This window comes from Lepus europaeus, chromosome 2 (genome assembly GCF_033115175.1).
Source record: "Lepus europaeus isolate LE1 chromosome 2, mLepTim1.pri, whole genome shotgun sequence".
NCBI lineage: Eukaryota > Metazoa > Chordata > Mammalia > Lagomorpha > Leporidae > Lepus > Lepus europaeus.
The window spans coordinates 76235272-76252651 of record NC_084828.1 but is presented as its reverse complement, the minus strand read 5'-3'; the positions used below and the strand labels follow the sequence as shown (position 1 = coordinate 76252651).

General features: G+C 39.8%; 1 protein-coding gene across 1 annotated transcript in view; it reads right to left on the bottom strand.

The window, feature by feature from the left end:
* Positions 1–17380, bottom strand: part of CFAP91 (cilia and flagella associated protein 91) — a 57500-nt gene that overhangs the window by 29119 nt on the left and 11001 nt on the right. The window contains exons 6-10 of the mRNA XM_062176910.1: positions 15280–15461; positions 10916–11093; positions 7250–7407; positions 5102–5284; positions 2147–2289 (exon numbers count right to left, since the gene is read on the bottom strand). Of these exons, the coding sequence (XP_062032894.1) occupies positions 2147–2289; positions 5102–5284; positions 7250–7407; positions 10916–11093; positions 15280–15461 (844 nt within the window). The remainder of the gene's footprint in view (positions 1–2146; positions 2290–5101; positions 5285–7249; positions 7408–10915; positions 11094–15279; positions 15462–17380) is intronic.

Genomic DNA, 17380 nt, shown 5'->3' with positions numbered 1-17380 from the left:
AGATAAAAAAATGTGGCAAATCCATACAATGAGTAGTGTGCAGGCATAAAAAAGAGGAAATACAGGGATATGCTAGGACAAGGATGAATGATAAAAATACTACACTAAGTGAAAGAGGTCGGACACAAAAGCTCACATAATGCAGGATTCCTCTTACGTGAAGTGTCCAGAATAAGCAAATTCAAAAACAGAAAGAAGAGTGGCTTCTTGGGCTGAGGCAAAGGGGAATTGGGAGTATGATAGTATGGAGTTCGTTTTTGAGATGATGAAAATGTTTTGGAATTACACAGTGAGTGACAGTTGTACAATATCATAACATGCTAAAATCATCAAATTCTTTTTAAAAATTTTCTTTATATTTACATTTTATTTATCTGAAAGGTAGAGTTAGAGAGAATGAGAGAGAGAGAGAGAGATTGATTTCATCTGCTGTTTTACTCCCCAAATGGCCACAACGGCCAGGACCAGGCTAGGCCAAAGCTAACAGCCTGGAGCTTCTTCAGGGTCTTCCATGTGGGTGCAGGGGTCCAAGCCAACTTTGGCTGCTTTCCCAGGCAGATCAGCAGGGAGCTGGATCGAAGTGTAGCAGCCAGGACATGAACTGACTCCTCTATGTGGGCATCACAGGCAGAGGCTTAACCTGCTATGCCCCAACACTGGCTCCAAAATCACTGAATTCTATACTTAAAAGGTGGATTTTATTGTGTGTGAATTATTCCTACCCTCAAAAAACTCATAAAGGAGAAATGAGTTCTTGAGACAAATAAAACCTGAAATCAGCTCATTTCTAACAGATAATCCCTGTAAGAAATGATAAAGTTCTTCAGACAGATGAGAAATGATAGAAGAAACTTAGATCTATATAAAGTAACTATATAAAGAAAGTAAAAATGGCAGAAAGGAAATAGATGAAAGCAAATTGAAATCTTTTATTTTCCTTAGTTTTAATTGATATAAAAGGTAACTGCTAAAGAAATAAAAATAAAGATGCACTGAGTAATTACAGCATATGGATTAGTAAAGAGAATGAATGACAGCCGAGTCACAGGGATGGGGGGAGGAATTGGAATTATTTCCTCTAAGTCACCTGCTCAACACATGAAGAGATACAGTATTGTTTGAAAGTGGACTTTGATTATTGATATGTACAGTCATATACTAGTCCACAAAGCAAGTCTCACTAAATTTCCAAGAATACATACTACATAGACTATGATCTCTGATCACTATAATTGAGTTAGTAATTAATTAGAAAGTGAGCTAAAATTCCTGCATATTTGGAAATTTACAAACACACTGTTAAATAATGAACAAGTATAAAAATCACAATGGCTTTTCTAGATAGTAGAAATTAAGAATAATGACAATCATTACATACCCAAACTAATGGAATGTACCCAAAAACAGTGCTTTGAGGGGAATATTTAATTCAAAACACATAAGTAAAACTGATGAGTACATGAAATTTATATGTCCAGTTTAAGTTAGGAAAAGAACTAAAAATTAAAGAAAGAAAAAATAATGTAAATTAATGTAATTGAAAGAAATGTATTTATGTATATATGTGTGTGTGTATGTCTGTGTGTGTGTGCGTGCATGTGTATATATCCAGAAACTTCGGGTGTGGGGCCCAGCACATTGTGTGCTATCAAGTCCTACACGTGATTCTGATGCATGCTCAAGTATCAAGGTCATCAACCTTTCTCATTTAGCTGCTGAGTTTTAAAGCCAATGAGAAAGGAGTTTTCTTCATAATGCCCTGATAACAAATACAAAAGGAAGAAAATGGACCTGTGACAACTATGAACACCGACAGAAATTCCTAATACTAGAAATTTGTTCTACCTTGGGGTGATGTCAAACTTTACTACATAGATCCAAACTCAGAAACATTTTGCAAAAGTGACATGACCTCTTCGAATGGTGGTGTCACTTTTTCTACAGTCTGAAACGAGGGGGCAACCCTCACTGGTTCTGCACAGCACAGGCCCCTCCAGGAGAGAGAAGTGTGGAGAAAAGAGAGAACAGAGGTTGCGTGACAGACCCGCTGTACACTGTTGCCCAAGACAAAGCGCTGCATTTGTGGGCAGTGTCCCTCTGCCAAAGTCACACTAGAAGCATCTTGTCTTCCAGACGATCATTATACCTTATGGACTTCTGCCAACTCATTGTCAAACCTTGCTGCTCTCTTCAGAATACCAGCCTTGGTGGTGATGACTTTTGGCTTTGGAGTTCTGATTCTTGGTTGTGTCACAAAATCTGGGAGAGATGACTCAAGTTCAACTAATCCTGTAGAGAGGAAGTTTGTGTTTTTAGTATCTGGCACTTAAATTCAGCTTTTTCAAGAGTACATTGTTAATTTCAGTAACTCTTTGCCAAGTGGTTTCACTGGAATGTAAAGCACATTTCTGTATAATTATCTTCTGACTCAGACTGGGAAATAAGAAATAATTATAAGATAAAAAAATATTGGCCTACAGAAAGTAATAATTTCCATAATATTAAACAGAAAATTAATTACCTTATGATACACAGTATCACTCTTCTAGAGTGGATGTTCACCAATTTATCATTCTGTTCTGAGATGGCCAGTCAGGGCTACAAGTTCAACAATGTGACCATCAGTTCATGATCTTGGCCACGTGATGTTTCACATGTGAACTGAAATTTAAATAAGACTCTTGGACTTCATCAAAGGGATAGCCTCTTCAGGTATTATCCATCCCCTTGACCCCTACCCTTCTGACTTGTTTTGTAAAATGTTGATTTCATTATATATTCCTCATCTGCTTTCATAAATTTGATATAGAAGTTTTTTCTATTTCACTTTTTTTTCTTTAACTTTTATTTAGTAAATATAATTTTCCAAAGTACAGTTTATGGATTACAATGGCTTCCCCCCCCCATAATTTCCCTCCCACCTGCACCCCTCCCATCCCCCGCTCCCTCTCCCATTCCATTCACATCAAGATTCATTTTCAATTATCTTTATATACAGAAGATCGATTTAGTATGTATTAAGTAAAGATTTCATCAGTTTGCACCCACACAGAACATAAAGTGTAAAATACTATTTGAGTACTAGTTATAGCATTATTTCACATTGGACAACACATTAAGGGCAGAGATCCCACATAAGGAGTGAGTACACAGTGATTCCTGTTGTTGACTTAACAATTTGACACTCTGTTTATGGCGTCAGAAATCTCCCTAGGCTCTAGTCATGAGTTTCCAAGGCTATGGAAGCCTTTTGAGTTCTCTGACTTCAATCTTATTTAGACAAGGTCACAGTCAAAGTGGAAGTTCTCTCCTCCCTTCAGAGAAAGGTACCTCCTTCTTTGATGGCCCTGTTCTTTCTACTGGCATCTCACTCGCAGAGACCTTTCATTTAGGTGTTGTTTTTTTTTTTTTCCCAGAGTGTCTTGGCTTTCCATGCCTAAAATACTCTCATGGGCTCTTCAGCCAGATCAGAGTGCCTTAAGGGCTGATTCTGAGGCCAGAATGCTATTTAGGACATCTGCCATTCTACGAGTCTGCTGTGTATCCCACTTCCCATGTTGGATCATTCTCTCCCTTTTTTATTCTATCAGTTAGTATTTGCAGACACTAGTCTTGTTTGTGTGATCCCTTTGACTCTTAGGCCTATCAGTGTGATCAATTGTGAATTGAAATTGATCACTTGGACTAGTGAGATGGCATTGGTACATGCAATCTTGATGGGATTGTATTGGGATCCCCTGGAACATTTCTAACTCCACCATTTGGGGCAAGTCTGATTGAGCATGTCCCAAATTGTACATCTTCTCCCTCTCTTATTCCCACTCCTATATTTAACAGGGATCACTTTTCAGTTAAATTTCAACACCTAAGAATAAATGTGTGTTGATTACAGAGTTCAACCAATAGTATTAACTAGAACAAAAAAAAAAATACTAAAAGGGATAAAGTATTAAACTGTACATCAACAGTCAGGACAAGGACTGATCAAGTCACTGTTTCTCATAGTGTCCCTTCCACTTCAACAGGTTTCCTTTTTTGTGGTTGGTTAGTTGTCACCGATCAGGGAGAACATATGATATTTGTCCCTTTGGGACTGGCTTAATTCACTCAGCATGATGTGTTCCAGATTCCTCCATTTTGTTGCAAATGACCGGGTTTCATTGTTTTTGACTGATGTATAGTAGTCTATAGAGTACATGTCCCATAATTTCTTTATCCAGTATACTGTTGATGGGTATTTGGGTTGACTCCAGGTCTCAGCTATTGTGAATTGAGCTGCAATAAACATTAAGGTGCAGACAGTTTTTATGTTTGCCAATTTAATTTCCTGCTTTCCCAGGCCATAGCAGAGAACTAGATTAGAAGAAGAGCAGTTGGGTCTCGAACCGGTGCCCATATGGGGTGCCGGTGCTTCAGGCCAGGGCTTTAACCCACTGTACCACAGTGCTGGTCCCATGCTGGCTCTTCTATTTCACTTTTGAATAACTTTATTAGTTACATTAAACGTTTTTTAATGTCTTGAGGCTGATTGAATTTATTCTTTGCTAAACTGTTTTCTAGTGTACCCATTTATTTGACTTTGTGGTTTTTATTGGTTTGTATGAACTCATTAATAATAATATTCAACATGTTCATTTTTGTTTCTTGCATATATTTTTGTAGTTTAGCTTTTAATCTAAATTTCTATAGTTTACATATATACATACATATATATGACAATCCTCTTTTTGAAAATATTTAGTTATTTGAAAAGTAGAGTGACAGACAGAAGGGAGGCAGGGGGAGAGAGAGAGAATCTTCCATCTGCTGGCTCATTCCCAAAATGCCCACATCAGCGCTGAGTCAGGCCAAAGCCAGGAACCTGGAACTCCATCTAGGACTCACATGGGCTAGCAGGGACTCAAGTACTTGGCCCATCAAGCGCTGCCTTTCCAGGAATATTAGTAGGAAGCTGGATCAAAAGGAGAATAGCTGGGACTTGAACTGGCACACTGATACAGGATGTGGGTGTTCCAAGTGGCAGCTTAACCCACTGTGCCACAACAGCAGCCCTTAAGATAACCCTCTTTTATTGGGAATTCTAGCTACATAACTTGCTTACCTTCATAGGTGTTGAGATAGTGATTTTTGACTACAAAGTCTTCTGAGTTGTTGTCCGGGAAACGACCAAGGCGAGCTAGAGGTCCATAGACCTGTGATGCATAATCAGAATAATCCTTGATGATATTTCTTCTCTCCAACTTCCCTTCTACATTCTTTCTCTTTTCTACAAGCTTCCTGATTGCTGAAACAGAACATACTTCCATGACTGTCTCCAAAATATTTATCCAAATTAGCCAAACACAGAATAGTAAACCAATTCTAGTTTTATGCACAGGGGAGCTACTAAATTGAATTAATTTCATGATGACTCACAGCAGCCAGAATGTAAGACTAAAAACAGAGTTCTGCCATCTGCATGGCTCAGCCTGTCCCAAGACAGGCAGTAGTGGCAGACGCTGAATCAGCCAGTGTCTTCAACTGAAACTCATCAAAAATCCTTTATGACTGTATTATAAGCTCTGAGCAAGCAAGAAGTATTCAATAATAGTTTGTTAAATGAATGACAGAAACTCAAGGTAACTAGCAAATGCATGTTCGGTGGCGAGTTAGGAGAATCACTTTTCCCTACAAGATAAAGAAGACCGCAGGTTCCTCATGGTTTGTTGGGAAGTCAGAGGGGAAAAGCAACTGTGCTCATTAGGAGTATACTTATCTAAAGAGTCTACCTCTACCATTCCTTTTCCTTTTTTTTTTTTTTAATTTTTTAAATTTTTTTTTAATTATTTTTGACAGGCAGAGTGGACAGTGAGAGAGGGACAGAGAGAAAGGTCTTCCTTTTGCCGTTGGTTCACCCTCCAATGGCCGCCACGGCTGGCGCGCTGCTGCCGGCGCACCGCGCTGATCTGATGGCAGGAGCCAGGTGCCTATCCTGGTCTCCCATGGGGTGCAGGGCCCAAGCACTTGGGCCATCCTCCTCTGCACTCCCTGGCCACTACAGCAGAGAGCTGGCCTGGAAGAGGGGCAACCGGGACAGAATCCGGCACCCCGACCAGGACTAGAACCCGGTGTGCCGGCGCCGCAGGCGGAGGATTAGCCTAGTGAGCTGCGGCGCCGGCCCATTCCTTTTCCTTTCAATCTCATCGCAGACCCACTCCCCTGGAATGACTCCACGTGGTGTACGCTCAGTGGTGCAAGACGGCAGCACAAGATGTGAAATCGAGCGCAGGGGCCTCGAGAGACACTCCTGTGGATGTTGTCTATGCTTGACCCCCAGTGCTTCTGTGTGTGTCTTGGAGTGCTAGAATTAAGTAAAAATGCTTATATTGTATGATTTATCTACAAAAGTTAAATCCATCACTATTTATATCAAGTACAGAAATGGAAAAATGGTGACAAAGGAACACCTAGCAGCTAGTTAATTATTTTCTCACATTAAGAAAAAGTTAAAATTTAAGATCATTAAAATAAGTTTCAAGTAATGATGTTTTGTAATGTTTCACTCTTGCCAGAAAAATAACAGTTTTGAGTGATTTTTATATGTTGCCATTAAATATTATGCAAGCTACTAATTCACAAATGTAGTTGATAGAATTTTTAATATAAATTTTCACTTAAATATTTTAGCAGATTTTAATTGGCTTTACTTGCAATTCTAGACTCCAGCAGCAGCACAGACCAAAAACAGATCAACTCATTTTTAATCCTGCACTGAATAAAAAGAGTAAGTTGAACACTTCATCTTTTTATGTATAACGTATGGAGATATATATATATCTTTATGTATAAAGTATATAAAGATACACACATAGTATCTACACATATATACAACATTTTTGTGATATCAAAATTTCTTGGAGAGGGGTGGTGAACAAAAGAGACTTATAAAACATCTCTATAGGAGGCAATAATGAGTAAAAGGTTGAGAAAGTACGGCTGTCTATCCAGAGTCTCAACCCATGAACATGGGGAATCAGCACACACATATACGCACCACACCCCCATAATGTCAAAAACTTGGCTACCTGTTACAGCACCACCGTCTGACTATTTTCCTGAGGGATTCCCCTCCACTTTCCTATCTTTGAGAAAAAATTCACTGATGCACCAGGACCCAAAGAGAAGTTTATCACAGTGAAATCGGATTTGGTCAGAGAGCCAAAGCGAAGCCCCCTTGCCATTTTCTGCATCGTTCATACTAAACCATTACTCGATAAATGTCTGCACTGGATTTGTGCCACTTTGGCCTCTTTTTCTTCCTGCAGCTTAGACCACTTGGCATTCAAGTGCTTCATGTTCAGTTCGTTTTGATTCTCCTCACGCTTCTTCAGCAGCTCTTTCAGGACTTCCAGACGAATCTCCTGCAACCTGCAAGTGAATCACAGAACATAAAGAAGCATCCGGTGTCTCAAACGGGTTATTCTGTGAGGGAGCAAAGGAACAGCTGCCTCCCACAGGATCTGCTCTGGAAGGGTCAGGTTCCTGCATTTTCAGAGAGAGCACGACGGCAGAGTGTGAAAAATGAACTGGGGTGTGGGGGGACATCTCAGTAGTGCATTCCTATGTCATAGGAATGTATGGGGGCATAATTCTGGAAGATGAAGACAATGCTGGGCAGATGAGATAAAGAAGCGCTCTCTAGGTGGGAATGATGAGAGCTTTGTGGATGGTTGCAAGATGACCAGTGTTGCTGGAGGGTTAAGTAATAGGGGAGTAGACAGGAAAAGGTTATGGTATACTATCTTAACAACGAATGTGAAAATGTGAGGGCCTGCAAGGAGTAGGTACTCAATAAACCATGTTTTCCTTTCTCTTACCTTCAACTTGTTTGACTAGAGCCACCTGGTTTATGTGTATCCAATTAGGTACTGGTGATTTCAAAATCTGTCCCTCTAGCATAGATATTTCTGAACCAGAATTTTTGTCTACTGGAATCTCCCATGGCAATTTTCAAAAATGTATTCATTTTGTTTTCCAAGAAATCTGCCCCTTCTGCTTATAATTGTTTTCCCTTGGCTAACGATTCCTCCCCTGAAACACTTCTCACGCCCACACATCAGCCACCTCCTGTTTTCGTGGTCTCTCTCCTAACATGGATTCCTTGCTACCTTCTCCTCCTTCCAATGTCTCTACCACAAAGCTGTCCAGGTTTTCCTTCCTAAACCAGCTCTGAACACACCTTCAACCCACACATTAACTTATGCACCTGGTCATTTGTCAAATATTTACTCAGTGCCCACCATCAGCCAGGCAGGACATCGTGATGTACAGGATAAAATGTCTCTCCTGGGAAGCAGTGCTGCAGTGGAGTAGGCACCTAAGCCACCTGCTACACGCGGAAAGAAACACGCCAGCCTAGAAGAAGGAGGAGATTCCTGTGGGAGGAGAGAGGATGAGCAGGAGGAAAGGAGAGAAGAGCTGTTAACTGGCTGAGTGTTACAGGTAAACAGGACTGGGATTGCCACAATGAAAAGCAGCAAGTCCTCAGCGGAGGGAGCCGAACAGTCCTGTGAAAGGACTGGAGGCAGAACGAGCCGGTCACACCTGCAGAACTGCTCAAAGTGCAGACCCGTGGGAGGGTGAGGGAACAGTGACAAGTGATTACGGAGAGGCAGGTGCTCTTATGCCAGTAGTCACCTTTCTCTCTCAAGCTAGAAATACAGTCATGTGTGCGATAACAACATTTTGGTCAACAACTGGTAGTCTCATCAGATGACCATGGGGCTGAACAATTCCTATTGCCTGGTGACATTACAGGTGTCTTACCATTGTAGTGCTATGTGTCATGTGTTTGTGATGATGCTGCTACAAACAAACCTACTGTGCTGCCATTCATACAGAAGCACAAAATATATGAGGGGACTTAAAAAAGTCCAGGGAAAAGTAGAATTAAAAAATAAGTTTACTTTGGTGTAAATTTTCTAAAACTCATATGTAATGTTTTATAACATACATTTTCATGAACTTTTTGAAGATTCCTTATAAAATTATGTACCGTACATAGTACTTGATCACAATAATGAATGACTATTCACTGGTTGCTGGCTGATGTGCTTACTATCCTATACTTTCATCATTATTTTAGAGTGTACTCCTACTTTAAAAGTTACTATAAAACAATCCGTTGTGTTCTACCAGCAGCAGTTTTATGCACCTCGTGTGGATCTCATCTCTTGACAGCATCGAGAGGCCACACTGAGTAACCACCATCCAGGTTTGTATAGGTGCGCTCTGTGACGCTCACACAACAGAATCGCCTGAAGACAAGCCATTTCCCATTGGTTAGGCGACACGTGACTGCACTAGGGACAGTTCTCAACTTCACCACTGACCTCAATTTCTTCTACTGTAAAATGGAGGTCATAGTGTCCACTTTATACAGTTGTTGTAAGCATTCAATGAGTTTATGTATACAAAGTGCTAGAACAATAGTTCCCAAATTTGAGCATGTGTCAGAATAATCTGGAGAGGTTGGTACAACATAGATTGCTGGACCTTAACCCATTCATTAGTTCTGGGATGGGGCCTGAGAATTTGCATTTCTAACAAGTTCCCAGATAATGCTGACCCTGCTGGTGTGTGGCCCACCTTTGGGAACTACTGGCTTAGAACATAGTCTGGCACATGGGAAGCACTCACAAGTATCTGCTAGTGTCCTCCTCCTCATCACTGATATCACTGTCTACCTCTGGCTTCTTCCTCAACGTTCAAATCTCAGCTCAGAAGCCAATTCACCCCCCTCAGCCAGAACTCACTGTTCTCTCACCATGTTCCCCTCTCTCTTTGTGAACAAAGACCCGTCTGGGGGGCGCTGGTCTGAAGGTGTTTTGCCCCATCCCCTGCCAACTGTCCTGCCCTCCTTTCCTTTGTTGTGGTCCAATGGACCATACGGAGCTCTGGCAGGATGCAGAACTTCCCTACGATTCCCGTTTCCTCAGCCACAGGCAGAGCCTAGCACAAAGCAGGTACTCAATATATGTTTATTACACTTATACTCGATTGTACAGAAGTATACACTTCCTCTGACCAGGTACATTTTAAATATCTGGATGCCTTCTGACAAGATGAGTAGAGCAAAAAGTGTGAATGTATGAAAACAGAACTGACATTTGACATTTGACATCTACTTTGCCCCTAACATTTTCTAAGTAAATTTCTAAGTAAAATTTTCTAAGTAAATAAGCCATAATATAGAATGGACTCAGGTTTAATTGGTGGAAAGTATTATTTAAAAAATGAATAAATTCTGAATTTAGCACCAAATTGAATCTTTACCTTTCCTGTGTATGAGGCGCCTTGGCAGCCTTGCTACAAGCAATAAAGTGCCTGGACACAGTCTAGGATAAAGGACAAGCTGAACAAGTACCCTTCCTCTCCTTCTTATTGGGAAGATGTAATTTCTTGGTTCTCATCATTTCTACGTAGCAGCAGCAACCTCATTTCCACAGTACATCTGCTAAATGAGTGAAAACTCACCCTGCAGGAGCCTATTTGGCGGAGGATAAAGAAGGCCAGGGCCTAGGGGCAGTGGCAGTGGGAATGAATAGAAGGCATCAGTTCGGAAGATGCTTTGCAGGAATCAATGTGACAGTCTATGCAGGCAGCAAAGAGAAGCCCTCAAGGAGTTGTTCAAATGTGCATTCGTGTGGCACTTCACACACAAAGACCAGTCTACATTTTTAAGTTATTAAAGAGAAAATTATAGAGAGGTCCTATACCACGTTGGGAATGTGTGATTACTCTTGAAAGAACTGGAAATCCAATTTTTCTCTAAAGGCCAAAGATTGCTTTTGAGTTGTATGCATTGTACAAATAAAAAGTGGTGGCATTCCTTCCACCAGTGCAGGGACAGTTTTCTGGGTGAGAGAGAACCTACTTTTCAATCTCCTGCTCTCGGAAGGCCCACTCCTTCCTCTCCATTGCATTCATCATCTTCCTTCTCTTCTCAAACTGGGAGGTGTCACTCAGAGGCGGGAGAGTGGCCTCCCACGCTCGCTTCTCGCGGGCTTGTTCTATCATCTCCACCTCAGCTTGGCCGGCTGGCAGACCTCGACCTGGAGGATGAAGCAGCACACCTTAGAAGCACTGGGCAACCACGTACACCTACCGTGCCATAATCTACTCCTTTTCAGTTCTTCTCTAAATGCAAAAGTTATGACAGAATACAATGATATTGGGAGACACCCTCCAGATGTGCCTCTCAGCCGTGTCATCTAGGTCCTGCACGGCCTCTTCTGAGTGACTGAGCCACGACACATGTTAGTTGTACATATGATGGAAAGGATTTAAGTAACCACTGAAAAGTCACACCTTGGAGTGCTCCATACTAGAAAAATCTGCATTTTGAAATACAAATAGCAACATGTGAAAGATAGGGAACCTGTTGGACAAAGTGGAAAAACGTACTTTTAAAATAACAGCTAATGAAGAAGTTAATTATTAACTGAGAATTACTTTTGTGTTTTGACCTCCAAAATGAATGTACCATTTAAGCTATCCTTCAACTCCAACGACAAGAGTTCGAAGACACAAAGACCTCCAGGTCAGGCAGATGGGTAGGGCCACTGGATGAGTCTCCTGACCATCTCAGAGACACTGAGTAAGACCCGATCCTAGCTATGCCTCCCTAAAGCAAGATCAGGGGACCCAGTCACACTCAGATGAGGTAGCCTTGGTTTACTGCATCAACTTCCTGGGGTGAAAAGTGGAAAAAGGAAGTGGGGGCTAGAACAAGTTTCCTGTTGATCACTTAATCCCAGTAAACCAATCTTTGTTTTATTTTCATTAAAAAAAATTGAACAGAAAAGTACAGAGATATAAATGTCATATTTGTACCACATACAATAAACTACTTCTTCTTTTTTTTTTTTTTTTTTTTTTTGACAGGCAGAGTGGACAGTGAGAGAGAGAGAGAGACAGAGAGAAAGGTCTTCCTTTGCCGTTGGTTCACCCTCTAATGGCCGCCGCGGTAGCGCGCTGCGGCCGGCGCACCGCGCTGTTCCGATGGCAGGAGCCAGGTGCTTCTCCTGGTCTCCCATGGGGTGCAGAGCCCAAACACTTGGGCCATCCTCCACTGCACTCCCTGGCCACAGCAGAGAGCTGGCCTGGAAGAGGGGCAACCGGGACAGGATCGGTGCCCCGACCGGGACTTTTTTGCTTTGTTTCAAATCTTGGGTAATGTTCACACTTTTAACAAAGAAATACATGAATTCACGTGTCTTGTTTTTTAAATTAGGACATTATAGAAGAAGCTGAAGTCTTCTGTATTCCATCTCTTTAGTCTGATCACCTTCTCAGAGGAAATCACAACATATTTGGTGGGTATACCATCAATTCATTTTTAAAAACTTTTTTACATGTGTACAAAGAAGTGAAGCCATGCACAGGATAATAATTTATATAAAGATGCTAATTCATAGAAGTATCGATATATTTGGAGTAGGGATTTGAATTGCTTGGAGGTCTAAATTATTTTCAGGAGAAATCGTATCTATTTGAGTTCTCCCATTCATAAACATGATATGAACCTTATTTTTAATCAAAATTTATCTACTTGAAGAACAAGTTAAAATTTTCTCCCCAAATGCCTTGCATGTGCATTTAGTACATGATTTCCTCAAGGTGTTGTTATCTGTTGCTATCATGAATGTGATTTTTTTCAATTTTTTTCTAATTGTATATTGCTTATAGGAAAGCTACTTACGTTCAATGTCTATTTCATCATCAGTTGCCTTGTTGAACTCTCTTTTTAGTTCTAATTATTTATTTTCTAAATGAGCACATTGTTTGCAAATAGTTTTGCTGCTTCTTTCTTATTCTCACACCTCATTTTTGACTTATCTTCCTGCATTGACTCAGGGTTTCTCAACCAGGGTGCTAGTGCCTACTTGGGCAGGCACTACTGCCCCATGAAGTACAGTACGTTTAGTATCCAAGCCAGCCCATCCCCCATTGTGTACGCTAATGCCAGAGGACTTGCTAATCATCATTATCTACAAAAATGCAGCCCCTCCTTCCAAATGTCTGGGCTAGGATCTTCTCTTTGTTGCTAAACAAAGGCCATGATGAGGGCATCAGTGCCCTTTTACTTTCCTGGTGAAGCTTCGGCAGCTCCCCTTCAGTACTACGTTTACTGAAGGCTGTGGTCGACTCTGTCAAGTGGGCAGTTTCCTTCTGCTCCAGATTTATCTGTAGTTTAGATCATGAAAGAGCACTAACCGTTACCAATACTTTCTCTGCATTCAGGGCAACATTTTTCCTATATTTTCTGTAAAGTAGTAAATTATGTTGGCTGATTTTCTGTTTTAAAACAAACCTCTCTGATGCATCCTCTTGGTTATAACAACTCATCCTTTCCAAACACAGCAACATTTTATATCTAGAATATTATTTAGAATTTTCTGTTGATTTCCTCATTTGTTAGATTGGCTTATCATTTTGCTTTCTTAGTTTAGATTCCTTTCTTAGTATCTTTATTTGTTTTCAAATCAAAGCTATACTAGCCTCATAAATGAATAAAGTAACAACTTTTCTCTCTTTCCTCCTTTTCTGAAGGAATTTTCATAAGACAGAGAATGAATGGTAACCTTATCTGTACAACTGTTTAGGAATTGATTTTTGCTTTTTTCTTTTTACCAAGTCAATTTCTATAGCTATTCTTCAATTCAGGTTTACTGTTTTTTTTTTCCTGAACCAACTTGGTAATTCATACTTTCTTTAAAAATTTCGTAAGTTATGCCAGTTTTGAAGTACAGGATAAAAGATATTTATAGTATTCTCCCATAATTCTTTAACTGCTAAATCTGTCATTATGTTCTTCCTTCAGCTCTAATTCTCTTTATTTGCATCTTCTGCCCTTTTTCTTGATGCTCCCTACAAGAGGCTTATTATTACATTGTTATTATTATTATTATGCTATTCAATCTTATGCAAGAAATTGTATTATGGTCCTAAGACCCACTTATTTTACCTTTTTAATGTTATATTTATAATGTTTCTGATTTTAAGCTTATTAGTACTTTACTTACAAAATTAAATAAGTTAAAATTGTAAAGCAATTGGCACAGTTCTTGGCAGTGGGTACTCAATTCCTCCTTTCCTCCTGTGGAGCAATTATGGTGTCTCCTTTCTCATTGTCATTATTTTTAATTTCTCTTTATGTAATCTTTTTATTAATTCATAATATACACAAAGTTGCAAAAATGAATACAACCCCGCACCCAGATCAATAAATGGAATATTACCAGAGTCCTAAATTTCCCATCAGATTCTCTTCCTATTCTCTGCCCCAAAGATAACTACCATCCTCATACCTAGCACACTTTCAAGTTTTTGTAAATGGAATCTCAATATAGATATTCTTGGGTATCTTCCTTTGCCTACCATTATATATGTGAGACTCACTCATATGGTTACATGTAGCCATATTTTCATTCTCATTACTATATAATATTCTACTATATTAATATACAATATTTTATTAATCCATTCTATGGCCGATAGCCATTTGACTGTTTCAGTCCGAAAACGAATATGACTACTGTTCCTATGAACATCCTTATACAGGTCTTTTGGTGAACATAATATACATTTCTACTAATAGAAATATAGATTCAATTTTCCTTGTCATATAGTTAGGAATGAAATCTATGGTTGTAGGTACAAGCACATAACATAAATCAATGGACTTAATCCTTAAAATAGCCTATGAGATACTTTTATTGTGCATAAAAATGTCTTTATTTTATTTTAACTCCTTAATACAAGTATGGTAAAAGAATTAGCTTGCAATTATTACAATCTTTAGGTCTGAGAAATTCTTAGCTATTATCTTTCCTTGCATCGCTTCTCTACCATTCTTTCAGTATCAATTTCTGGAGCTTATAATCCTATCTCCCATGGCTCTTTTATTAGGTCTATAGTTGCATTCTGGAATATGTCTTTACTTTTAATAATCTGTTGGTCATTCACATGTATTCATTTGAGAAATGTCTGTGCAGATCCTTTGCTCCTTTTTAAATATGGTTGTTGGTTTTCTTGTTATTAATTTAAGCTCCTTTTATATTTTAGATATTAGCCCCTTAGTCAATGTATGATTCGCAAATATTTTCTCCCAATCTGTACACTGTCTCTTAACTCTGTAAACCGTATTGCCTGTATGATATCATTTCCAGGAATTCAACAGCATGAATGGTTATCAATATTGTCAACTGCCAAAATTCAAGAGAATTGCCAACTCACCCCAACAAAGAGTAGCCAGGGTCAAGAGTTCGGGGATTGTGTCCTGATACACTACATATTCTGGAGAGTATGGATCGGTTTGAACATCAGCATCCCGATAGTCAGTCTGAGTGCTCACGGAATACTTTGAAGGGGTGGGTAAGTACTTAGAAGAAGCAGAAGGAAAAACATATAGCTCTGTCCTAAAAGAAGAAAATTAGTTTTAAAAATGAAACTTGATATTATCACTTAAAACACTCTATAATCAAGTAGAAATAAGCCCTCGAGCTTTGCAAGTCCATCCTCCCTCCAAATGTCGAGAGGCGCATATTTATGAATCCAGTGTAACCAAGATTAGGCTCCCAAAAGCTTGAGAAAATCATCTTGTTATCCTCCTTCTGCCAAGAAACTGAGAGGGAGAAAATACCTTAGTCTACTCGTAAAAGCATATATTTATATTTATCTGTGTATCACTGGGCAAGGTTGTAGCGTAGAGCTATAAAAAGATGGATTCTGAATCGCTAGGCAGCACTTGGGAGTTGTTCAGAACTGCTGTGTTCCCTGGTATCTTTCTTCTCGGCTTTCAGTTACACACCGGATCTTAGCTGTGTTCCTCTAGAAACACAGGAGCAGAGGAAAGGAGAGGAGTGGAGAGGGGAGAAAAGCAAGCCAGGCTTTTTCTGGCTAGATGATTCCATAAATAACGTTGGGATCACTTGTTAACATGCAGAAAAGCTAACCCATCTCTTGCGTAAAAATTAATTCTATATCTTCTTAAGAATGTAATGTAAAAATGAAACTATAAAAGTGCTTCTAGGAAGTATATGCAAAAGTTTGTATCATCTTTGAATGAAGGTCTTTTTACATTTGATTCTAGAGCCGGAAACTGTAAAAGGAAACGATTGAAAGAACTGAGGGTAAGTTTAAATGTCTACGTCTCAAAATATCACAAAGCAACATAAAAGCTAAATGACAACCTTGGAAATTGGTTAATTATAAATGAATATAAATATATAATAAAGGGGTTGGCACTGTGGCATAGTGGGTAAAGCCGCCTCCTCCCATTTGGGCACTGGTTTGAGTCCCAGCTGCTTTACTTCAGATCCAGCTCTCTGCTATGGCCTGGGAAAGCAGTAGAAGATGGCCCAAGTCCTTGGGACCCTGCACCCACGTGGGAGACCTGGAGGAAGCTCCTGGCTCCTGGCTTTGGATGGGCGCAGCTCTGGCCATTGCAGCCAACTGGGGAGTAAACCAACGGATGGAAGACCTCCCTCTGCCTCTCCTCTCTCTGTATAATTCTGACTTTCAAATAAATAAATCTTTAGAAAAATATATGATATAAAGTTAGAGTCTTTCATATAAAAGCTCTTGTAAATAAGACACTTGAATACTCCATAGAAAATGGATAAAGGACAATTCACAAACCAAAAAATGAAGCTTCTGTATTATTATCTGTCATCACGGAAACAAAATACCTACAGCAGCCTAACTTTGTAAAGAAAAGAGGTTTATTTAGCTCCCAGTTTTGGAAATCCAAGGGCATGGCCTGCCCCAAACCACATCAACTTCTAACAAACATATGAAAAGATGACAAACATAACCAGTGATAAAAAAGTTAATTAGGATAAAATGATCACATAAGAAAATATTTAAAAGACTAAAAGAGGGCCAGTATTGTGGTATAACAGGTTAAGCTGCTGCCTCCAATGCTAGCATTCCACATGGGCACCGGTTGGAGTCCCAGCTGCTCCACTTCCGATCTAGCTCCCTGCTAACGCTTCTGGGAAAACAGCAGAAGATGGCCCAAGTGTTTGGCCCATGCACCCACGTGGGAGACTCGGAAGAAGTTCCTGGTTCCTGGCTTCAGCCTGGGCCTGGACCAGCTATTTGGGGAGTGAACCAGATGATGGAAGATCTCCCTCTCTCTCTGTAACTCTGCCTTTCAAATAAATAAAATATTTTAAAAATAATAATAAAAGTAAAAGGCTAAAAGTACATAGCATTGATGAAATTGTGGACAAGTCTTTTCAAAAACCGTTGATGAAATTACAAATAGGTACTACCTAACGGACTAGTAATTTATCAATCTATAGCAAACCTTTAAGATATCCCTCTCCCCTGC